We start from the raw sequence: 25262 nt of genomic DNA, 5'->3' as shown, positions 1-25262 counted from the left end.
GCACATGGGGTCTGGACATCCCAGTTAATCTTAAAGTCCCTTCGGTGTAGAAAGGAAGAACCACTGTGCACTGTTGCAATGGAGGACAAGGATATGCTGCGAACCCAAAGTTCTCTTCCTACTAGGGTATTCATGCCATAGAAAACTGTTACACCTTTAAAAATGTCTCTGTTATATTTTTGTAATATATTTCTTAAACGTGTGATCAACTCCGCCAGGTACCACAATCGTTAACGAAAAGTTGCATTCGTTGATTTATATAGATATGTAGAATATTTAACTTAAAAAAATGGATCTAACATTTTCGTTTCATAGTAGCATGTGAACTGAGTGGGAATGTGCCTTCCTTTTCTGTAGCAAAATGTCAGGTACACAGGTTTGAACACCAATGCTCCCTCTCCCTGATGGACTCAATCTTCTGCCCAACTCTAGGATTTTCTGAATTACATTTAACAATGTAAAATTTTAAAAATATTTTTATTGTACATGGCAATAGGTAGAGTTTAGTGCAGTTTGTTCAGTTCACTGTTTCTTTTTTTTTTTTTTTGTATAGTAAGAAAGAGGAAATACTTTTGTTGGTTTCTCATGACAGGTTGTGGAATAAGGTTAATGGTTCATGGGGTCAGTTTCTTCTGTGCCAACACTTTCTCAGCAAGACTCTAGGTCCCAAGTGTACACAGCTTTCTCAGAGCACAGCGTACCAAGCATTTATCCAGAGATCATTAATTAAGAATCTACAGATGCTCGGCTCTGTACTACATACTGCAGGAAGAATGTTGAAAATACATTCTTCCTATAAATTGGTCACAAGGGCATAAGAAATACCCAGATGCTTTCAAAAATGATTTTACTGACCCACAATAGGAAAAGTGTGGGTCTCCCATGCCCCACAGCAGTTCATATTCTCCCGTTCCCTCCTCTGGCCTATGTCTAACCAAAGGCGTGAATTTCAGCTCATCCTAAGTGAAGACCTGGGTTCGCTCTGCAGCCATGGATCAGTGAAGCTAGCTAATTTACGTGGCAATTTGCCCTATATTCACTTTACATGGAGATCTGTCCTATAAACTGAGTCCAGTTAGTCCAATGCTCTAACCATATGCACTCAAAACCATTCATGGTTCATTCCATCCAGCATTTAGTTTCAGTCAGTGATACCACAAGCAGTGTCCTAAAACTACCTATTTGAGTAAATCAGGGAATATCCACCATTTTTCACATTCTGAGATATTGTGAGCAAGCTCTTATTTACCCATCTCACATCCTACTAGACATCCTACTAGACAAGGGTCACTCCTACCCAGCTTAAGATTTCAATAAACATTACCAGTTCAATTTAATTGTTTTGTTAAATCTGAATTAATCATGCCTCCCTAATAGGTGAAAGGAAGAGTCTTAAAAATTACCAAAAGGATCTAGGTTCACACATGACTTCCTGATTGACTAACTCTATGCTGATTAATATGCCAGCAAAAAATTAGTCACATCAGTTCCATTCTCCAAGAAACTCAAAACCCAAGACATAATTGATGTCTCCAGTATTATCTCACAAACATCAAGTTCAGCACTAAACCTTTAAAGAAAGCTGAAGTGACTTTTTTTTGTGGGTAAAATGTGTGTCCTTTAGGGAAGGACCAAGGGGCTGAGAAGTAACCCAGTAATTACCTACTCTCATTTTCTTATAGCTTTCATATTATTATAAATCGGTTATTATGATATTGCCTAAAATGATACAGAGGGAATAATCATAACATGAATTATGTTGATGATTTGTTACAGATATGGACAATTTTCATAAAGATTGGATATTTTTATAATAGTATTTTGAGAGAAATTGTTTTCTGCCTTTGGTAAATTTGATCATCAGGCCCTGTCACTCACCAGCAAAAGAAAAAATATATATATACGTATATATAAATATATATATATGTATATTTCAAAAGCATAGAGGATCTATTTTTCTCATAATGACAATTTTTTAATTATTAAATTTCTAACTCTTTATGCCAGGGAGCCTCAGTCAACCTGTCATCTTCTTGCCTTTACTTTCCCTCTGCCTCCATCAAAACAAGAGTTACACCAGCAGAAATTGATCTTGCTATGGATTTTGCTCTGAGCTGCAACCAGCCAAGGAATTACTCTATTGTACGTGTCACTGTAAGACGTCCTGGGAGAAGTCCTACCAGGCGAGAATTACTCTGTGCAGTGACCTGTATGCATAAGGCCCGACGCAATGAAAATTACAGGCTGCCTTGATGTGGATGAGTTTATGAAAGATATCTATGATTATTTTTCAAACAACATTGCGTTCTTAGGAATGTACCTTATTGCTTCCCTTGAATACGTTGTTTTTACTTTTTCTTCATCGGAAAACAAAACATTCCTGCTTATGTAAATTGTGTTCTTTCTTCATAGGAGAACAAACTCAGCATTTGAAAATCCCTTCTAAAAAGACATAGGACTGATCTCAGGTGACAAAAGTTGGAACAGATTGTTTAGAAGCCTTTTGAATATGAATTTTAATATATTCCAGGTACAATATGTGTCTCCATATATCAGCCAAGTCGTCATCACAGCAACCAAACTAAATGTGAACCCAGCCAGAACCTTTCTTGGATGGTTTTGAGATGAATCTAAAAGAAATGAAACTAAAGATACAATGAAAGCTTAAAAGAACATTTTATCAATATAGCTAAATTTTATTTATTTATTATTTATTTTTAACATCTTTATTGGGGTATAATTGCTTTACAATGGTGTGTTAGTTTCTGCTTTATAACAAAGTGAATCAGTTATACATATACATATGTCCCCATATCTCTTCCCTCTTGCGTCTCCCTCCCTCCCACCCTCCCTATCCCACCCCTCCAGGCGGAGACAAAGCACCTAGCTGATCTCCCTGTACTATGCGGCTGCTTCCCACTAGCTATCTACCTTACGTTTGATAGTGTATAAATGTCCATGCCTCTCTCTCGCTTTGTCACAGCTTACACTTCCCCCTCCCCATATCCTCAAGTCCATTCTCTAGTAGGTCTGTGTCTTTTTTCCTGTCTTACCCCTAGGTTCTTCATGGCATTTCTTTTTCTTAAATTCCATATATATGTGTTAGCATACGGTATTTGTTTTTCTCTTTCTGACTTACTTCACTCAGTATGACAGACTCTAGGTCTATCCACCTCATTACAAATAGCTCAATTTTGTTTCTTTTTATGGCTGAGTAATACTCCATTGTGTATATGTGCCACATCTTCTTTATCGATTCATCTCTTGATGGACACTTAGGTTGTTTCCATCTCCGGGCTATTGTAAATAGAGCTGCAATGAACATTTTGTTACATGACACTTTTTGAATTATGGTTTTCTTAGGGTATATGCCCAGTAGTGGGATTGCTGGGTCATATGGTAGTTCTATTTGTAGTTTTTTAAGGAACCTCCATACTGTTCTCCACAGTGGCTGTATCAATTTACATTCCCACCAACAGTGGAAGAGGGTTCCCTTTTCTCCACACCCTCTCCAGCATTTATTGTTTCTACATTTTTTGATGATGGCCATTCTGACTGGTGTGAGATGATATCTCATTGTAGTTTTGATTTGCATTTCTCTAATGATTAATGATGTTGAGCATTCTTTCATGTGTTTGTTGACAGTCTGAATATCTTCTTTGGAGAAATGTCTATTTAGGTCTTCTGCCCATTTTTGGATTGGGTTGTTTGTTTTTTTGTTATTGAGCTGCTTATAAATTTTTGAGATTAATTCTTTGTCAGTTGCTTCATTTGCAAATATTTTCTCCCATTCTGAGGCTTGTCTTTTGGTCTTGTTTATGGTTTCCTTTGCTGTGCAAAAGCTTTTAAGTTTCATTAGGTCCCATTTGTTTATTTTTGTTTTTATTTCCATTTCTCTAGGAGGTGGGTTAAAAAGGATCTTGCTGTGATTTATGTCATAGAGTGTTCTGCCTATGTTTTCCTCTAAGAATTTGATATTTTCTGACCTTACATTTACGTCTTTAATTCGTTTGGAGCTTATTTTTGTGTATGGTGTTAGGGAGTGATCTAATCTCATACTTTCACATGGACCTGTCCAATTTTCCCAGCACCACTTATTGAAGAGGCTGTCCTTTCTCCACTGTACATTCCTGCCTCCTTTATCAAAGATAAGGTGACCATATGTGCGTGGGATTATCTCTGGGCTTTCTATCCTGTTCCATTGATCTGTCTTTCTGTTTTTGTGCCAGTACCATACTGTCTTGATTACTGTAGCTTTGTAGTATAGTCTGAAGTCAGGGAGCCTGATTCCTCCAGCTCTGTTTTTCGTTCTCAAGATTGCTTTGGCTACTCAGGGTCTTTTGTGTTTCCATACAAATTGTGAAATTTTTTGTTCTAGTTCTGTGAAAAATGCCAGTGGTGGTTTGATATGGATTGCATTGGATCTGTAGATTGCTTTGGGTAGTAGAGTCATTTTCACTATGTTGATTCTTCCAATCCAGAACATGGTATATCTCTCCATCTATTTGTATCATTTTTAATTTCTTTCATCAGTGTCTTATAATTTTCTGCATACAGGTCTTTTGTCCTCTTAGGTAGGTTTATTCCTAGATATTTTATTATTTTTGTTGCAATGGTAAATGGGAGTGTTTTCTTGATTTCACTTTCAGATTTTTCATCATTAGTGTATAGGAAAGCAAGAGATTTCTGTGCATTAATTTTGTATCCTGCTACTTTACCGAATTCATTGATTAGCTCTAGTTGTTTTCTGGTAGCATCTTTAGGATTCTCTATGTATAGTATCATGTCATCTGCAAACAGTGACAGCTTTATTTCTTCTTTTCCGATTTGGATTCCGTTTATTTCCTTTACCTGTCTGATTGCTGTGGCTAAAACTTCCAAACCTATGTTGAATAAGAGTGGTGACAGTCGGCAACCTTGTCTTGTTCCTGATCTTAGTGGAAATGCTTTCAGTTTTTCACCATTGTGGATGATGTTGGCTGTGGGTTTCTCATATATGGCCTTTATTATGTTGAGGAGAGTTCCCTCTATGCCTACTTTCTGCAGGGTTTTTATCATAAATGGGTGTTGAATTTTGTCAAAAGCTTTCTCTTCATCGATTGAGATGATCATATGGTTTTTCTCCTTCAATTTGTTAATACGGTGTATCACATTGATTGATTTGCGTATATTAAAGAATCCTTGCATTCCTGGAATAAACCCAACTTGATCATGGTGTATGATCCGTTTAATGTGCTGTTGGATTCTGTTTGCTAGTATTTTGTGGAGGATTTTTGCATCTATGTTCATCAGGGATATTGGCCTGTAGTTTTCTTTCTTTGTGACATCCTTGTCTGGCTTTGGTATCACGGTGATGGTGGCCTCGTAGAATGAATTTGAGAGTGTTCCTCCCTCTACTATATTTTGGAAGAGTTTGAGAAGGATAGGTGTTAGCTCTTCTCTAAATGTTTGATAGAATTCACCTGTGAAGCCATTTGGTCCTGGGCTTTTGTTTGTTGGAAGATTTTTAATCACAGTTTCAATTTCAGTGCTTGTGATTGGTCTGTTCATATTTTCTATTTCTTCCTGATTCAGTCTTGGCAGGTTGTGCATTTCTAAGAATTTGTCCGTTTCTTCCAGATTGTGCATTTTATCGGCATATAGTTGCTTGTTTTAATCTCTCATGATCCTTTGTATTTCTGCAGTGTCAGTTGTTACTTCTCCTTTTTCATTTCTAATTCTATTGCTTTGAGTCTTCTCGCTATTTTTCTTGATGTGTCTGGCTAATGGTTTATCAATTTTGTTTATCTTCTCAAAGAACCAGCTTTTAGTTTTATTGATCTTTGCTATCGTTTCCTTCATTTCTTTTCATTTATTTCTGATCTGATATTTATGATTTCTTTCCTTCTGCTAACTTTGGGGTTTTTTTGTTCTTCTTTTTCTAATTGCTTTAGGTGCAAGTTTAGGTTGTTTATTCGAGATGTTTCCTGTTTCTTAAGGTAGGATTGTATTGCTATAAACTTCCCTCTTAGAACTGCTTTTGCTGCATCCCATAGGTTTTGGGTCGTCGTGTCTCCATTGTTATTTGTTTCTAGGTATTTTTTGATTTCCTCAGTGATCATTTCGTTATTAAGTAGTGTATTATTTAGCCTCCATGTGTTTGTATTTTTTACAGAACTTTTCCTGTAATTGATATCTAGTCTCATAGCATTGTGGTTGGAAAAGATACTTGATACAATTTCAGTTTTCTTAAATTTACCAAGGCTTGATTTGTCACACAAGATATGATCTATCCTGGAGAATGTTCCATGAGCACTTGCGAAAAATGTGTATTCTGTTGTTTTTGGATGGAGTGTCCTATAGATATCAATTAAGTCCACCTTGTTTAATGTATCATTTAAAGCTTGTGTTTCCTTATTTATTTTCATTTTGGATGATCTGTCCATTGGTGAAAGTGGGGTGTTAAAGTCCCCTACTATGAATGTGTTACTGTCGATTTCCCCATTTATGGCTGTTAGTATTTGCCTTATGTATTGAGGTGCTCCTATGTTGGGTGCATAAATATTTACAATTGTTATATCTTCTTCTTAGATCGATCCCTTGATCATTATGTAGTGTCCTTCTTTGTCTCTTCTAATAGTCTTTCTATTAAAGTCTATTTTGTCTGATAAGAGAATTGCTACTCCAGCTTTCTTTTGGTTTCCATTTGCATGAGATATCTTTTTCCATCCCCTTACTTTCAGTCTGTATGTGTCTCTAGGTCTGAAGTGGGTCTCTTGTAGACAGCAAATATATGGGTCTTGTTTTTGTATCCATTCAGCCAATCTGTGTCTTTTGGTGGGAGCATTTAGTCCATTTACATTTAAGGTAATTATCGATATGTGTGTTCCCATTCCCATTTTCTTAATTGTTTTGGGTTTGTTATTGTAGGTCTTTTCCTTCTTTTGTGTTTCTTGCCTAGAGAAGTTCCTTTAGCAGTTGTTGTAGAGCTGGTTTGGTGGTGCTGAACTCTCTCAGCTTTTGCTTGTCTGTAAAGGTTTTAATTTCTCCATCAAATCTGAATGAGATCCTTGCTGGGTAGAGTAACCTTGGTTGCAGGTTTTTCTCCTTCAACACTTTCAATATGTCCTGCCACTCCCTTCTGGCTTGCAGAGTTTCTGCTGAAACATCAGCTGTTAACCTTATGGGGATTCCCTTGTGTGTTATTTGTTGTTTTTCCCTTGCTGCTTTTAATATGTTTTCTTCGTATTTAATTTTTGACAGTTTGATTAACATGTGTCTTGGCATATTTCTCCTTGGATTTATCCTGTATGGGGCTCCCTGTGCTTCCTGGACTTGATTAACTATTTCCTTTCCCATAATAGGGAAGTTTTCAACTATAATCTCTTCAAATATTTTCTCAGTCCCTTTCTTTTCCTCTTCTTCTTCTGGAACCCCTATAATTTGAAAGTTGGTGTCTTTAATGTTGTCCCAGAGGTCTCTGAGACTGTCCTCAGTTCTTTTCATTCTTTTTTCTTTATTCTGCTCTGCAGTAGTTATTTCCACTATTTTATCTTCCAGGTCACTTATCTGTTCTTCTGCCTCAGTTATGCTGGTATTGATCTCATCTAGAGTATGTTTAATTTCATTTATTGTGTTGTTCATCATTGTTTGTTTCATCTTGAGTTCTTCTAGGTCCTTGTTAAATGTTTCTTGCATTTTGTCTATTCTATTTCCAAGATTTTGGATCATCTTTACTATCATTATTCTGAATTCTTTTTCAGGTAGACTGCCTATTTCCTCTTCATTTGTTAGGTCTGGTGGGTTTTTATCTTGCTCCTTCATCTGCTGTGTGTTTTTCTGTCTTCTCATTTTGCTTATCTTACTGTGTTTGGGGTCTGCTTTTCGCAGGCTGCAGGTTCGTAGTTCCCATTGTTTTTGGTGTCTGTCCCCAGTGGCTAAGGTTGGTTCAGTGGGTTGTGTAGGTTTCCTCTTGGAGGGGAGTAGTGCCTGTGTTCTGGTGGATGAGGTTGGATCTTTACTTTCTGGTGGGCAGGTCCACGTCTGGTGGTGTGTTTTGGAGTGCCTGTGGACTTATTATGATTTTAGGCAGCCTCTCTGCTAATGGGTGGGGTTGTGTCCCTGTCTTGCTAGTTGTTTGGCATAGGGTGTCCAGCACTGTAGCTTGCTGGTCGTTGAGTGAAGCTGGGTGCTGTTGTTGAGATGGAGATCTCTCGGAGATTTTCGCTGTTTGTTATTATGTGGAGCTGGGAGGTGTCTTGTAGACCAGTGTCCTGAAGTTGGCTCTCCCACCTCAGAGGCACAGCACTGATTCCTGCCTGGAGCACCAAGATCCTTTCATCCACACGGCTCAGAATAAAAGGGAGAAAAAATAGAAAGATAGAATTAGTAGAAGTGAAAGAAAGAAAGAAGATAAAGTAAAATAAAATAAAGTAAGATAAAATATAATAAAGTTATTAAAATAAAAAATAAATATTAAGAGAAAAAAAGAAAAAAAAATTTAAAACAAACAAAAAAAACGGACGGATAGAACCCTAGGACAAATGGTGGAAGCAAAGCTATACAGACAAAATCTCACACAGAAGCATACACATACACACTCGCAGAAAGAGGAAGAGGGGAAAAAATCATAAATCTTGCTCTCAAAGTGCACCTCCTTAATTCGGGATGATTCGTTGTCTCTTCATGTATTCCACAGATGCAGGGTACATCAAGTTGATTGTGGAGCTTTAATCCGCTGCCTCTGAGGCTGTTGGGAGAGATTTCCCTTTCCCTTCTTTGTTCTCACAGCTCCTAGGGGCTCAGCTTTGGATTTGGCCCCGCCTCTGTGTGTAGGTCGCCGGAGGGCGTCTGTTCTTCGCTCAGACAGGACGGGGTTAAAGGAGCCGCTGCTTGTGGGACTCTGGCTCACTCAGGCCTGGGGGAGGGAGGGGCACGGAGTGTGGGGCGAGCCTGCAGCGGCAGAGGCCGGCGTGACGTTGCACCAGCCTGAGGCGCTCCGTGCGTTCTCCCGGGGGAGTTGTCCCTGGATCCCGGGACCCTGGCAGTGGCGGGCTGCACAGGCTCCCCAGAAGGAGGGTGTGGATAGTGACCTGTGCTCGCACACAGGCCCCTTGGTGGCGGCAGCAGCAGCCTTAGCATCTCATGCCTGTCTCTGGGGTCCGCGCTTTTAGCCGCGGCTCGCGCCCATCTCTGGAGCTCCTTTAAGCAGCGCTCTTAATCCCCTCTCCTCGTGCACCAGGAAACAGGCAAGAAAAAGTCTCTTGCCTCTTGGGCAGGTCCGGACTTTTCCCTGGACTCCCTCCCGGGTAGCCGTGGCGCACTAACTCCGTGCAGGCTGTGTTCACGCGGCCAACCCTAGTCCTCTCCCGGCGCTCCGAAGCCCGAGCCTCAACTCCCAGCCCCGCCCGCCCCGGCGGGTGAGCAGACAAGCCTCTCGGACTGGTGAGTGCCGGTCGGCCCAGATCCTCTGTGCGGGAATCTCCCCGCTTTGCCCTCCGCACCCCTGTTGCTGTGCTCTCTTCCGCGGTGCCGAAGCTCCCCTCTCCGCCACCCGCAGTCTCCGCCCGCGAAGGGGCTTCCTAGTGTGCGGACACTTTTCCTCCTTCACAGCTCCCTTCCGCTGGTGCAGGACCCGTCCCTATCCTTCCGTCTCTGTTTATTCTTTTTTCTTTTGCCCTACCCAGTTACGTGGGGGGTTTCTTGCCTTTTAGGAGGTCTGAGGTCTTCTTCCGCCGTTCAGTAGGTGTTCTGTAGGAGTTGTTCCACGTGTGATGTACTTCTGGTGTATCTGTGGGGAGGAAGGTGATCTCCGCATCTTACTCTTCCGCCATCTTCCCGGAAGCCCTCTTACCTTCTGTTTTCTTGAGGCTTGAGGGATTTATCCTTGAGTTGCAATTCGGTGGAGACTTTGATTTTCCTCCTTTAAAGAATGACCTCTTCCATGCTGCCTTCGATGTATTTCTCTGCTATGAATTTGGTGACTGGACGGACGTGTAACTGAGAAACGCATGGCTAACCCCGCCTGAACAGACACGACTGAGACCCTCTTCCTGCGGTCGGCCTGGGTTCATGCACTGTGGTCATTCACGCAGGCTAGAGGGGTTCCCCAGAGAGGGAACCAGAGCCAAGAGGGGAAAGGGTCACCAGGCAGTCCAAAGAGCAAGACGCTCTCTTGGGCTGAATTCTTTTTCTTTTTACTTTCTTCAGTAGAAACAATCTAAGGTGAAGAAGACAGTGATAATTAACATTATGTAGGGCATTTTACAATTGAAGCATTTCTTTCAGTGTTTAAAGTATTGAAAGTATCAAGTCATTAAAAAGGAAATCGAACCATGTGCTTTGATTTTAGGGATTTTAAGGAAATATTTGTCATTTTGTAACCGAGCAAGATCCTATGGGGCCTTCCCAGCACAGGTCTTCCCCCATATCCTGTGCTTTAGCTCCTCTCTGAAGGTACCTACATAACAGTATTTCATGCACATTTCCTGAGCTGTTTTACAGATGTAACAAACCCCCACCACATGGAAGATGTTAACTACCTGAGGGCCTTGAGCACGTAGCCCCCAGGCCTCTTGGAGCCTAAGGACTGATAATGTTAACACCTGTGACACCACCCTGTTCCCTCACCATCAGCCAATCAGAGAATTGTGCTCGAGCTGATCACATACACTGCGAACTGCCTCCCTCACCTGGCTTTTAAAAACGCTTTGGTGAAACCCTTCGGGGAGATCAGGGCTTTTAGGGCATGAGCCACCTGTCTCCTTGCATGGCCCTGCAATAAACCTTTCTCTGCTCCAAACTCCAACGTTTCGGTTTGTTTGGCCTCACTATGTGTCGGGGACTCGAGCTTGCACTAACAATTTGATCGTATCTGTGCACACCCCTTCCTGCCACCGAGGTACTTACTAGGCCTGGGTTAGTCTCCTAAGTGTCCCAGGCCAGGAGTCAAAACTCCTAATACCTGCTGTTTCTTTGAGAGCTTAAACTGGCCCCTGAGCAAAAATACCTTCAGATGTTAACAGAGGCATTTAACTTGTTAATAGGGAGGAACTACCCAGTGGCTTTGTAATTGTGGCTTTGTTCTTCCTAATGCCTGGCCAGTCAAAACCATTTTGCCTTGGAAGAGAAACAGAAAACAAGTTTGAAAGTGTTCTGGACCATTTCGAATTTTATACTTGAACTCATGATTCCTATCCATTCTCTAGAATGATTGTGACAATGATGCTAATGATGAGTCCTCAGCAGTCTCATCACTATGGTGTTTCTTCCCCTTATGCCCACCTTAGTAAGGGGTACCACTTTCTGTCAGATCCTTTCCAAGCCAAGAACAAAAGTTATCCAGAGCCCCCGCCTTGTAGACATGCCTCCCAACGATTTCTTCAGACTCTTCCTCTCTCAGCTCCCACCGTGGGTATAGTCATGAGAGTCTGGTCACTTCTCTTGCAAGTGACAAGAGTCTCTGTCTTTCAGCCCACACTAGTGCCAGAGGGGCTCTCTCTAGAACATAAATCTTTCCCTGACCCCAAGGTGAGTGAGACGCCACTTCTTTGGACTCTTCAGTACCCAGCATCCCCCTCTGTCCAAAAACCTGTCACAATGTACCTTATGAAATGCCCAAGGTCGCGAGGCCCCTCCACAAGACCACCAGAGTCGAGAGTCAAAGCCAAACGGCAAGGGTCATTTATTGCAGGTTCGAACCTGGACCTCCGCGCACTCGTTGCCGGTGACGCTAAGAGGTCCTGGCGGAGTTTAGTACAGCTCTTTTATAGACCGGTACAAACATAGTCGCCGATTGGTTGACTTTTAAACAGAGACACTAGTCGCCGATTGGTTGACTTTTAAACAGAGACACTAGTCGCCGATTGGTTGACTTTTAAACAGAGACACTAGTCGCCGATTGGTTGACTTTCAAACAGAGACACTAGTCGCCGTCTGATTGGTTGGACGGTTGCGGGGGGGGGGTCAGCAGGCGTAATTACAGAAGCGAGAGCGGCTGGTTAAGTTTCGGTTTCCTGAGGTTTTGTTTCTTAATTAGAAATACTTAAGGCGGGGCCATGGTCGCAAAAAGAAATAGTGCAAACAGGAGGACTGATACAACCCTAGCAGTGCTGCGGCCTCCACCAGCCCAACGGCAGGGCGTCGGGAGGCTGTGCGCCCAACTTCAGGCGGCGCTCCCAAATGTGGCAAGCCCAGCGCCGCGCCCTGGAATGGTCCTTTTTCGGCCCTTCCCCTCCGGAAAGAACAGAAAAGAAATTCCAGGAAAAGCACAAATTGAATGCAGGGCGTCAACTCAGTCCTATTCTCACCAAACTAGAACATAGCCCCCTCATTCCCCCCTTTCTCATGAACCAGAGGAGCCAATCTTGGGTCCTCAAGGCTCCGTTTCTTCAATTTCTGAGGCCTCGCAGGGCTGATATTGTGTTCTTAATATCATTAGCTGGACTGTATTTATTCTTTCGCGAACAAAATTCATGACTTTACTGAGTATACAGGGACCTATAGTGAGGAGGAGAAGGAGGCATAGTAGAGGGCCCAGGATGGGGAGGAGGAAGGGGAGCATCCCATGAAATCCTGACCAAAGGGGATTATCCGCTAATTCTTGCCGGCGGCGAGCTAGGTCTTCCTGGAGCTGGTGGATCTTGTTTCTTACAATGCCTGATTTATTTGCATAGAAACAACATTTTTCTTTTAGGGCGAGGCATATCCCACCCTGTTCAGCTGTCAGCAAGTCTAAGCCCCTCCTATTCTGTAGGACCACCTCGGCCAGCGAATCTAATTGGTCCTGTAAGTCCTGAATGGTCCCAGAGAGAGTTTCTACATCTTCTATTAATTGCCTAGACAGCTGACTATAGGAGTGAAGGGAGACCCCAAGACCCGTACTCCCTGTGGCCACAGCTCCTGTAATTCCTAATCCTACCAGGAGGGGTAGGACTGTAATGGCTCGTTTGGTTCTCCCTGCCCAGAGGTCAAAGCTGGGAATGGGCAACGGGGTGTCTCCCGAGATCAGGTCTACATTGGGGAGAAGGGTGGCCAGGGTGCAGACCCCTGTCCAATTCGGGGGTAAATAGGTGTATGCTAGGTTACTTCCACAGACAAAGACAGTGGTATTAGGACTACAGAGGGAGGAGTTCACGGGGATATATTGACTACATCCAGTGGATGAAAGGATTCCCAAGTCAATACTGGCGTTAGAGAGGGAATCGTTCTTGACAAAGCATGAGGTATTAAAGGTGGTTGAAAATTTTGAAAATTGTATGGGGAACGGCTCGGGGAGTGAAGTAGGGTTACATCGTTCGCTGATATTTAAATTGGCGAAGGTGGGGATGGCTATAGGGCGGGGCGGTCCTTGAGGAAGGCAGAGCCAGCAATCCTGTGCTAAGTTGGGGTTGGTGGTATTCAAAAGCGCAAAAGTAGCTTCTAGTATGGACATGGTCTGGGAGTCCAATTCAGAGGGATCGACCTTAGGGAGAATTAGGGGGTGGTAGCTGAGCTGTGGGTACAGATGCCGATAGGCCTCTTCTATTTGTCTTCTGGTTTCTATCTGGCGCACTGCGTCCTGGGGCCCCCCACCGTCTGACATATGTGTGGGGGCCCTGGTATTCCAGCATACCGGGGTCCCGGGGGTGCCAGTGCATCCAGCCTGAAGGTATTTATTATCATCACTAATGGTGGGGCTTTTATTATTCTGTAGTATGGCTGTGAAATAAGTCTTGTTATTGGCCCCTATACATTGCTGGTAAGAGGAATAGCACATGCTATGCATTGATTCCTGGAAGGTGGAACAGGGGCAAGTAGCTCGAGGGGGGAGTGGCTTAGGCTTATGGTAGCATTGCCAGTTTTGAGAGGCCCCGGTAACCCTATATTCCTGAACAAGATACGCAGTTATGCCCCCGCAGTCCTGCATATGAGTATACCCTCGGGGAACAACAGGAGTCTCCATAGTACCTCCCCTGCACTCGCACGGTGCACCATATAGTAGTTGTATTAAAGTATTCTTATTGGGGGGAGGGCCGAATCCTCCCCTCGTGGCCCGAGGGTTGAGGGTTAGGACTATCATTAGGGCTATCAACAGTACCTTGGTCATCATGGGGGAGGGTACGGCGCAAAGTCAGTTTGAGGGGATTGTTCTTACTCCGGTCAACAGTCCAGGTGACGTCAGCTTTAGTGGACTTGATGAGGTCAGAAAATGGGTCCACCGGCTTGACGTGTGTGTGATGGATCCAGGCAGCTATGCTGTCCACCTTGATGGCTGTCGGCGTTGTCAGGATGATCTGGTAAGGTCCTTTCCACCTGGGTTCTAGGGTCTCTTGTCGATGGCGTTTGACAAGGACCCAGTCACCTGGCCGGAGCTGGTGTGGAGTAGGTGGGGGTCCTGTTGCATATAGCTCTTTTAGTTTGGGCCAGATTGTCTCGTGTATCCGCTGTAAGGCTTGGAGGGAAGACAGGAGATTATTTTCTGGGTCCAATTGGATAAGGTTAGTCTTTAGGTTAGGGATGATAGGAGGAGGCCTACCATGCATTATTTCGTAGGGAGTAAATCCTAGCTTATAGGGGGAATTTCGCACCCTAAACAGAGCGTAGGGGAGTAGGACTACCCAGTTAGCGCCAGTCTCCATGGTCAATTTAGTCAAGGTCTCTTTTAGAGTTCTATTCATCCTTTCTACCTGTCCTGAACTCTGGGGGCGGTATGCACAATGTAATTTCCAATTAGCCCCAAGTATGGAAGCCAGATCCTGACTTACCTTAGAAACGAAGGCTGGCCCGTTGTCGGACCCTATCATAACTGGAAAGCCATACCTGGGCAGGATCTCTTCTAGTAGCTTCTTAGCTACTATTCGTGCAGTCTCATTCTTGGTTGGGAATGCCTCAGTCCAACCTGAAAAGGTATCTATAAACACCAGTAAATATTTATACCCATATTTGCCAGGCTTTACCTCCGTGAAGTCCACTTCCCAGTAGGCTCCAGGCTGGTTTCCTCTCTCCCGGATGCCAGTGGTTGGCGGGTGGGTGCTGGCATTATGGAGTTGGCAGACTGCACAGTCAGCAACCAGTCGTTCAGTCTTTTCGGAGACATTTTTAATTTTAAGTCCAGTCTGCCTGATGAGATCCTGTAGCCGTCGGGCGCCCAAGTGGGTGCTACGGTGGATCCGTTCAAGGACCAGGGTTCCTAGTCTCTCAGGAAGGAGGATATTGTTCTTAGCGTCCCGCCACCATCCGTCTCTAACCTGGGTTAGAGGAAGCTTGCTCATCCATCTGATGTCATCCTCCGAGTAGTCGGGTTGGGGCGGTAGTTCCCGGGGGCCTGGATCCGGCAGTTGCAGGGGAAGTAATGGTATTGGAGTGTGTGCCGCCTTTCGAGCCGTCTGGTCTGCCAAATTGTTGCCTCGGGTGACTGGATTCGTGGGTTTTTGATGCCCCGGGCAGTGTACAATGGCTAGCTTTTTGGGTTCCCATATGGCCGCTAGCAAGGCCAGGATTTCCTCTTTGTTCTTGATGTCTTTGCCCTCTGCTGTGAGTAGTCCCCGCTCTCGGTATATTGCCCCATGTATATGTGCGGTAGCGAAAGCATACCGGCTGTCTGTGTATATGGTAGCTTTTTGGCCTTTGCTCATCTTGAGAGCTTGGGTCAGGGCAATTAATTCAGCTTTTTGGGCTGAGGTCCCTGGGGGGAGAGTCTCTGCCCATATCACCTCAGTTTCTGATGTTACTGCTGCCCCCGCATACCTCTGACCTTGCTGGACAAAGCTGCTGCCGTCAGTGAACCATGTGACTTGTGCATCCGGTAGGGGCTGGTCACGTAGGTCTTCCCGAACCCCATGGATCTGGGCCAGTACCTCTGCACAGTCATGGAGTGGGGAGTCCAAATCTGGGTCAGGTAATAGGGAGGCAGGGTTTAATGCCCGCGGCGGAGTGTAGCTGATTCTGAGGGGATTTAACAGTAGACCCTGGTAGTGGACTAATCGAGCATTGCTCATCCATCGGTCGGGAGGCTGTTTGAGAACCCCGTCGATGGCGTGGGGGGTGGTGACATGTAACTCCTGCCCCATAGTTAGTTTGTCAGCATCCTTTACCATTAGGGCCGTGGCGGCGATCATCCGGAGGCAAGGAGGCCAGCCGGCAGCCACTGAGTCCAATTTTTTTGATAGGTAAGCAACAGGTCTGGGCCAAGGACCGAGGGGCTGGGTCAACACGGCCTTAGCTATGCCTTTGCTTTCATCTACAAAGAGGTGGAAGGGCTTGGAGACATCAGGGAGACCCAGGGCGGGTGCGGATAGCAAGGCAGTTTTAATCTGCTGAAATGACTGCTCAGCCTCTTCTGTCCATTCAAAGGGCGTCTGCTCTTTGGTGGCTAGGTATAGCGGTTTGGCCATTTCAGCAAATTTGGGTATCCATAAACGGCAGAACCCAGCCGACCCCAAAAATTCCCTCACCTGTCGAGGCGCGGTGGGTCTGGGGATGCGGAGGACGGTTTCCTTCCGTGCATCTGTGAGCCATCGTTGCCCCCCTTTCAATAGGTATCCCAGGTAAGTTACCTCAGGCCTGCAGATCTGTGCTTTCTTGGCAGAGGCTCGGTATCCCAGGGTGCCGAGAGTCCGTAGGAGGTTTCTGGTTCCCTGCAGGCAGGCTTCAGCGGTCTCAGCAGCTATTAAGAGATCATCAACATACTGCAGGAGGGTTACATTGGGGTTTTGTCTCCGGTACTCACTGAGATCCTCGTGTAGGGCCTCATCAAACAAGGTAGGCGAGTTTTTGAATCCTTGGGGAAGTCTGGTCCAGGTGAGTTGTCCGTTTATACCTCTCTCGGGATCTGACCATTCGAAGGCAAAGAGTTCTTGACTTTTGGGCGCCAAGGGTAAACTAAAAAAGGCATCTTTGAGGTCCAGCACAGTATACCATTGTTTTTCTGGACTAAGGGCGCTCAAAAGAGTATATGGATTGGGCACAGTAGGATGGATGTCTATGACCCGTCTGTTGACTTCCCTCAGGTCCTGCACTGGGCGGTAGTCTTTACTGTTAGGTTTGCGGACTGGCAGCAGGGGTGTATTCCAGGCCGACTGGCAGGGACGCAGTATCCCCAGGTCAAGAAGCCGGCGAATATGAGGAGTGATACCAGTCTTGGCCTCTAGGGGCATGGGATACTGTCGGACACGTGCAGGATCTGCCCCCGGTTTGATCTCTATGAATAGGGCTGGGCGGTGTTTGGCTAGTCCCACCCCCCCTGTTTCTGCCCATGCTTCGGGGATCTGCTGAAGCCATGACTCTATATCTTGATTTTGGGAGGGTGGTTCCTGGTGAAGTCGGTACTCATCTTCCAAGTTCAGGGTGAGCACAGATATGGGTTGGTCGTGAGGGTCTGTTACGATTGGCCCCTCTGGCCGAAAATGAATTTGTGCTCCCATTTTAGTGAGTAAGTCCCTCCCCAGTAAGGGGCAAGGGCTATCGGGAATGACCAGAAAGGTATGGGTTACCCTTCCCGTGCCCAAGTCCACAGTTCTCTGAGTGGTCCATAGGTAACGTTTGACTCCCGTAGCTCCCTGGACCCAGGAGGATTTGTTAGAAATTTTCCCGTGGGGCTTAACCAAGACCGAATGCTGTGCCCCTGTATCCACCAGGAATTGGACTGGTTTCCCCTCCACTCGTAGGGTTACCCTGGGTTCGGGGAGGGGCTCCGAACCCCGTCCCCCCTACTTTGTATCATGCGTAAACAGGACTGGGGTGGCGTTCGGTTGCCATTGCCCCTGGTTGGGGCGCGGCTGCCTTTTCTTGGGGCATTCCCGAGCCCAGTGGCCCTTTTCCTTGCAATAGGCACATTGATCTCTGTCCAATGGTCGCCTGGGAGATCGAGTGGCTGGGGGGCCCTCTTGATCTTTCTGAACAATGGCCGCCAAGACTTTAGTCATTTTCTCAGTGGCTTTAAGTTGTTTATCCTCTGGGGCGTCCCGGTTATTAAAGACGCGCTGGGCGATACGGAGTAAGTCCTGTATCTGTTTGCCCTCCAGATCTTCTAACTTCTGGAGTTTCTTTTTAATATCAGGGGCTGCCTGGTTAACGAAGGACATTACAATGGCGGCCTGATTTTCGGGGGCCTCTGGATCCATAGGGGTATACTGCCTAAAGGCTTCCATTAATCTTTCTAAATAAGAGGAGGGACTTTCTGTTTTACCTTGTACGATTGAATATACCTTGGCCAAATTAGTGGGCTTGCGCGCGGCAGCCCGGAGACCCGCCATTAGAGTCTGGCGATAAATGAGCAGTCGTCCCCTACCTTCTCCGGTGTTATAGTCCCATTCATCCTGCGGGGGGCGAGTTAAGGGAAAAGCTGCATTGATGAGGTCAGGGTTAGCGGTGGGTTGACCATCATCTCCAGGAACCAGTTTTCTCGCCTCCAGCTGGATTCGCTCCCGTTCTTCGGTAGTGAATAGGATCCGGAGGAGCTGTTGGCAGTCATCCCAGGTGGGCTGATGAGTGAACATAACGCTATCTAGAAGAGCTATCAAGTCTTTAGGATTATCAGAGAAACGGGCATTCTGGGTTTTCCAATTATATAGGTCACTGGTAGAGAATGGCCAATACTGGAGTCGGGGGTTCCCTGTCTCATCGGGAGGGCCTATTTCTCGCAGGGGTAGGGCTATGGTGGAATCAGGATGGCGGAACCCTGGGTCGCGCTGAGTGCGTCCGCGAGTACGCCCAGCCGGCCCCTGGGAATTATTTTCATTGGGCAGGGGGACCGGTAGTGCCTCTGCCTCTCGGTCCTCCGGTTCTGGCCTGGGTGGCCCTCCGGGAGGGGCCGCAGGAGGTTCTACCAAGGGGAGAGGAGCAGAGCCAGGAGCAGGAAGGGGGACTGGTTGTGGGGCCACAGGAGGAGATTGATATGGGGGGGGGTCTAGGAGAAGGAGGTCTTGGCTGTCAGAGAGTATGGGTGCAGTTCGGGTCTGAGGCTTGGGAGGTTTAGTTGGTCGGGCCGCAAGGATCTTACATGACCCTGGTGACAAAAAGGGGGTCATCCAGGGAGGAGGGTTTTCTACCAGGTCCTGCCATACCAGGATGTAGGGGATCTGGTCCGGATGGCCTTCTTTTCCTGGCAAGAAAACTCTAGATTTAACTTTTAGGATTATAGGAAGACAAAAGGTACCCTCGGTGGGCCAGCCAACCCCGAAAGTTGGCCATTCAGAGCGGCAGAAGGTAATTAGTTTTCTTCTCCGGATATCCAGACTGAAGTTGTGTCCTCGGGACTTTACATCCCCGAAATTAGCGAGAAGGAGGGAGAGGGGGGTACTCTGTGCTTGGCCCATGTCTAGGTCCTGGAAGAGATTGATTAGAAAAGGTTACTCTGAAAACAAAAGTGATTAAGAGCAGTCCCAATAGCGGAGTCTGTAAAAGGAGGAAGGGGAGGTTATCGCGTGCGCGCTTCAGATGGGCTGCCAGCCCCAGATGGGTCGTGGTGGACGTCTCCAACCACACCCGACTAGGTGTCCTATAGCGCGTCCGCCAGGACTGTCCTAGTCCCCAAAACAGAAGGTACCCTGAGCCGGCTTACTTACCGATCGGTTGTCAGCGATGACCCGTTGACCTGATGTCTGGTGGGCTTGGGGGCATCCCGGACGAGCCCCCAAATGAAATGCCCAAGGTCGCGAGGCCCCTCCACAAGACCACCAGAGTCGAGAGTCAAAGCCAAACGGCAAGGGTCATTTATTGCAGGTTCGAACCTGGACCTCCGCGCACTCGTTGCCGGTGACGCTAAGAGGTCCTGGCGGAGTTTAGTACAGCTCTTTTATAGACCGGTACAAACATAGTCGCCGATTGGTTGACTTTTAAACAGAGACACTAGTCGCCGATTGGTTGACTTTTAAACAGAGACACTAGTCGCCGATTGGTTGACTTTTAAACAGAGACACTAGTCGCCGATTGGTTGACTTTCAAACAGAGACACTAGTCGCCGTCTGATTGGTTGGACGGTTGCGGGGGGGGGGGTCAGCAGGCGTAATTACAGAAGCGAGAGCGGCTGGTTAAGTTTCGGTTTCCTGAGGTTTTGTTTCTTAATTAGAAATACTTAAGGCGGGGCCATGGTCGCAAAAAGAAATAGTGCAAACAGGAGGACTGATACAACCCTAGCAGTGCTGCGGCCTCCACCAGCCCAACGGCAGGGCGTCGGGAGGCTGTGCGCCCAACTTCAGGCGGCGCTCCCAAATGTGGCAAGCCCAGCGCCGCGCCCTGGAATGGTCCTTTTTCGGCCCTTCCCCTCCGGAAAGAACAGAAAAGAAATTCCAGGAAAAGCACAAATTGAATGCAGGGCGTCAACTCAGTCCTATTCTCACCAAACTAGAACATAGCCCCCTCACTTACTTCTTAGTTTGAGTGACTTACACATCCATTAACCTTAGGCATCTTTAGGCTGTCCTCCAACAAGTAGTTGTCAGTTTTTAATAATTTGTGAATTACTCTATGCATAAACCTGCTGTTCTGTTATTTCCAGATATTTTTTTGTTTCTTTTCCTATTAGCTTTCATTATTTCCTTGCCTTTTGCTGGTTTTTCTCTACTTGCTTCTCTGAACATTATTTTAGAGCCAGATTAGATAAGATGTTTTATTAATCTTTAGCGACTACTGGCTTTTTTTTTTTTCACTAATGATAATGACTGTAGTTAATTTGAGAGTTAGTTCTTAAAAGGGGTTTCCCAAAGGGTAACTTTGAAACTGATCTGGTGACTGGTACATTTGGCAGCTGAATCATAATTTTAAATTGAACGAATGAATTTGGCTTGATGAACTTTGGGCATTAAAAAAAATGACTTAGAGTATTATCTGATTCCAAATGTTATCTTTTGCACCTGAGCTACGTTATTAAAGAAATGGTTTACATCACCCTCTCTGCCTTAAAATCTAAGTGTTCTCCTAGTAGATGTGTAAACAACTCCGGAAAGCTTCCAGTGGTACACTTTATCCTTTTTTCTGTTATCCTAGAGTGCCAGCTTAGGTGATTTAGAAATTTCACAAAATGAACTTGTTACCTTCGTTGTTACCATAAACTAGAAAGTTGTACGAATTGGTAGGGTGAGGGTGGAGTTTTCTCAGAAATTCTGCAGTCAACATTTCCCATGTACTACTTTCCAAGAGATTAATAAGCAAAAAGTGTTGCTGTGACCATTAAAAGGTATATGGGGTTGGTTGGTTGTTAAATGGTTTTAGGGTTTGAAGATATAAACGCATCGCTAAACTGGATCTTTCCTGCTCACCCGAAGAAAGATGCTGGATTATCAGAAAAGAGTCCAGATATCAATTTAGTATTTATGTCATGTCAGGCTGGAGAGCAGGTGGATAAACACATTTTAAAATGGATTTTCCAATATTATCTAGTGAAATTCTTAGGTGCCCTTTCAGCCTAAGAATTGCCACTTGAGATCTATATAAGTTTTAAATATAACCCTAATTAATTGCATTGTTAAAAGACTAAGAAAATTAGGTAGTTTTGTTCTAGTTATGTTTACTGAAAATTCATTAAGATATCAAATGATTCCAACTCTAGGTTCATTGTATTGTCTATTCAAGGAGCTTTCTTTCATTCCTTTCAAGATACAGTAAAAGCCAGTAAAGCTCTGAATGTATCATTCCCAATCAAAACGAAATGCAATCCTTTAAAAGAAAACATTTCCATTTTCCTGTTATATTATGTTCTAGCCTCATTTCTCCTGGTTACTGTATTTATGTGTATGACTCTTCGGTTAATTGCACAGCTTTCTTTGCCGACTTTGCTTGTATTCTGTATTGCTCAATAGAGGCCGTCCTTGGGCACTGCTTTTAGTCCCATAGTAACTCAAATTTCTTTTAAACCACACTGCAATGGAGCTCCTGTTTCCTTTGCTGTAAAATATAAGGCCATCTGTTGAGTCTGGGCTGTTATTATTTTTATCATCACTGTGACTAGACTGGACTCCATTCATACTCTCTTGATGAATCTAGGCTGTCATCCCTCAGAACAAAAGAGTTTTTGTTTTAGCTCTCCTATCTTATTTCACAGCAATTGATCATTTCTCACTCAAATTCTTACAGTTCGTGAGTTCTTTATATGAAGGCTCTCCCTTGCCTGCCCCCACCCCCCCTGCTGCCCATGTGTAGGCCAAAAGCAAGTCAGGTAGTTCTGCCTCCAAACTATATTCCACAGGGGTTCACCTCTGCACAGCCATATCCACAGCCATCACTCAAATCCAAGTCACCAGCATCTCTTACCTGAATCACTGTAGTATCTTCTGTACTGGTCCTACCGCTCTACTAATGCACTCTTCACACAGCTGCCAGAATATCTTCTTGCTTTGCTTTTCATTGGAGTCTTTTCTGTCTTTGCCTGTTGGCGTTTCCAGGTTGGCTTCCCCAGTGCCCAGTCTGAGATGTTTGAAGCAAAAAGAAAACCCAGGGAACTCCCTGCTGTGTCATTCTCAGGCCTCAAGGTCCCTAGCCTGTCTGTTTTCTCTCCAGCGTTCAGTCTTCATATGTGTGTTTTGTCTATAATGTCTAGGGTTTTAAGCTGTACTTAGCAAAAGGAGGAGACAAAAGTGGATCCTCTCACAGGTCTGGACCCAAATGTCCAGAATATCATTTAAAAGTGTAAATCAGGGACCTCCCTGGTGGTCCAGTGGTAAAGAATCCACCTTCCAATGCAGCGGACGTGGGTTCGATCCCTGGTCAGGGAATTAAGATCCCACATGCCGTGGAGCAACTAAGCCCGTGCACCACAACTGTTGAGCTCACGTGCCTCAACGAGAGAGCCCGCATGCCCCAAACTACAGAGCCCACGCACTCTGGAGCCCCCATGCCACAACTAGAGAGAGGAAAACCCACATGCCACAACTAGAGAGAAGCCCACACCGCAACTAGAGAGACTGAGTGCTGCAATGAAAGATCCCACATGCCTCAGCTAAGACCTGACATAGCCAAAAAAACAGAGAAAATAAATAAATATTTTTTTAAAAATAAAATAAATAAAAATGTACATCACCTGATATCACTGTCCCAAGTTTAAACCTTTCAGTGGCTTCCAGGTGATCTTGGTACACAGTGCAAACAGATGTTAGTAACCTACAAGACCCAAGATAATGTGATCTTGGCCTGCCTCTTCAACAGTGACCTTGTGGCAGTTGGTTACCATTGCATTAAGTTGGCCTTTTTTTTCCTTGCAGAGACTCCTTTCTTACTCATAACCTTACGACAGGTCATTCTTCGTCTCAGCCATTTGTCATCAATGCTACTCTGCTTGGCTCCATCTCAGCCTTCAGTTTAAATGCCTCTACCTAATATTATTCTCTTACTTTCCTTACATTTAAATTTTCTTCAGGAATTAATATAAATCAGATTTTTTCAGTCATTGCTTTTCATAGTTAGTCTGTGTGAACAGGATGACAACATGGCCCTTGATCTTTTGAAGATGCATTTAACAAACACCTCATGTGGAGGATGCCGGTGTATTAGAATCAACCACTTTATAAACAAACACCCAGAAAGTCCTTAAGTTACAGGTCAGTATGTCATCATGAACTCGGTTCCTGGTTTTAGTTTGCTTATTTTTGATTTATTGATTCATTTAATGTTTACCGGGGCTTCCCTGGTGGTACAGTGGTTGAGAATCCACCTGCCAATGCAGGGGACACAGATTCGATCCCTGGTCTGGGAAGATCCCACGTGCCACGGAGCAACTAAGCCCATGTGCCACAACTACTGAGCCTGCACTCTAGAGCCCACAAGCCACAGCTACAGAGCCCGCGTGCTGCAACTACTGAAGCCCACGCACCTAGAGCCTATGCTTCACAACGAGAGAAGCCACCACGATGAGAAGCCCGTGCACTGCAACGAAGAGTAGCCACCACTCGCCACAACTAGAGAAAGCCCGCGCACAGCAAGGAAGACCCAGCGCAGCCAAAAATAAATAAATTAAAAAAAATAATAATATTTACCAAGTGCCTATTAGTATCATACACTGTTCTAGGTGTTGGGGAGACAGCTGTGAGCAAAACTAAAGTCCTAGCTCTTAGGGAGCATACATTCTAATGGAGGAAGATAAACAATAAATAAATATGTAAGAAACGTACAGTAAATATGTCATGTGACAAGTGTAAAAAGTAAAACAGGGCAAGGGGAGAGAAAGTGGTTGGAGTATTCAGACAATAGGAGAGGGAAGTATTTTACATAGACTGGTTAGGAAATGTCTCTTTGTAATAAGGTGGCATTTGAGTAGGGACCTAAATAAAACTGGGGGTCAAGCCATGCAGACATCTAGGGGAAACAGAGGGAAGAGTAAGGACAAATGTTCTGAAACTGAAATGTATGGGCCATTGTTGAGGGGCAGTGGGACACTGGTGTGGCTGGAGCTTAGGTAGGGAGGAGCAATGCTAGGAGACTAGGTCAGAGGGGGAGCCCTCAGAGTAAGGGCATTGATGAAGGTCATTGGCAGACTTTGACGATGACAAGCTGCCTGTGCTTTTTACACATGGCCACCCTTAATGTTGACTAAGTACTACCCATGGGAACATGGCAACAGTGCCACCAATAGAAGGAAGCTGTATGGTGAGATTTAATTCAAAACATTACTTGATAGCTTTACGGTCTAGAAAGAATACTGTATACATGACACCTATCAAGACTGATTTCCCTCATTGATTCCACAAAGGCAGAGAGAATGAAGAGAAAGTAAAGATAATTAGGATGAATTATAAAAAAGTAATCAGAAAGAATTCTGAAAAGAAGTGAACTAATTGTTTCAAAGTTGTTTAAAATTCCAAACTCATAGTTGTTTAATTGCTTTCCTGTACTGCAGTGTAACCAGTGTAAGCAACTGAATCAAGTCCTGTGGTTAAGTGAAAAAAACAATAGAAAATCAAACAAAGTATTCTGGAAATACTGAATAAAAATTAAATGTATACAATCTTTTATTTTTTAATTGAAACTTGAAAACTGCACTTAGTGCATATATGTGCAGTGTTATATTTCATCCTGTAGATATGGGATAGGAACTCAATGTCACATCTAAAACTACAAAGAGTATACGTTAGTGTCCTGGACAGGCGATGCAAAAAGAAAGAAGTGGCCAGTGTCCTTTGTTGTACTCATCACTTTCATCCATCCATCCAGGGTCATATAGTGAAGACCTTTAAGCTGACGTTAACTATGTCTGATTGAAACAGAAAATAAAGGTTTCATCCGCACTTTTCCTGACTGTACTCCCTTCTGAAATCAAAAGTAAGGAGAGCCACTTTCTAGAGGTCTTCAGTAAACATGTTTATTCTCAGAGCTGG

General features: G+C 44.7%; 3 protein-coding genes across 34 annotated transcripts in view; 1 reads left to right on the top strand and 2 right to left on the bottom strand.

The window, feature by feature from the left end:
- Positions 1-25262, top strand: part of DTNA (dystrobrevin alpha) — a 403422-nt gene that overhangs the window by 63486 nt on the left and 314674 nt on the right. The gene's annotated exons all lie outside the window — the stretch shown is intronic.
- Positions 12353-13921, bottom strand: LOC132598302 (syncytin-1-like). The gene has a single exon (XM_060310117.1). It carries the CDS (start codon positions 13919-13921, stop codon positions 12353-12355), a length of 1569 nt encoding a protein of 522 aa, XP_060166100.1.
- On the bottom strand, positions 13848-19825 carry LOC138842936 (uncharacterized). Its single transcript, XM_070046941.1, is given in 1 exon segment — positions 13848-19825. A coding segment is annotated over 1 exon segment (5298 nt). The 5' UTR covers positions 19275-19825; the 3' UTR covers positions 13848-13976.

The sequence above is a fragment of the Globicephala melas genome, chromosome 13 (genome assembly GCF_963455315.2).
Source record: "Globicephala melas chromosome 13, mGloMel1.2, whole genome shotgun sequence".
NCBI classification, from domain to species: domain Eukaryota; kingdom Metazoa; phylum Chordata; class Mammalia; order Artiodactyla; family Delphinidae; genus Globicephala; species Globicephala melas.
This window is presented reverse-complemented; position numbering and strand designations above follow the sequence as displayed.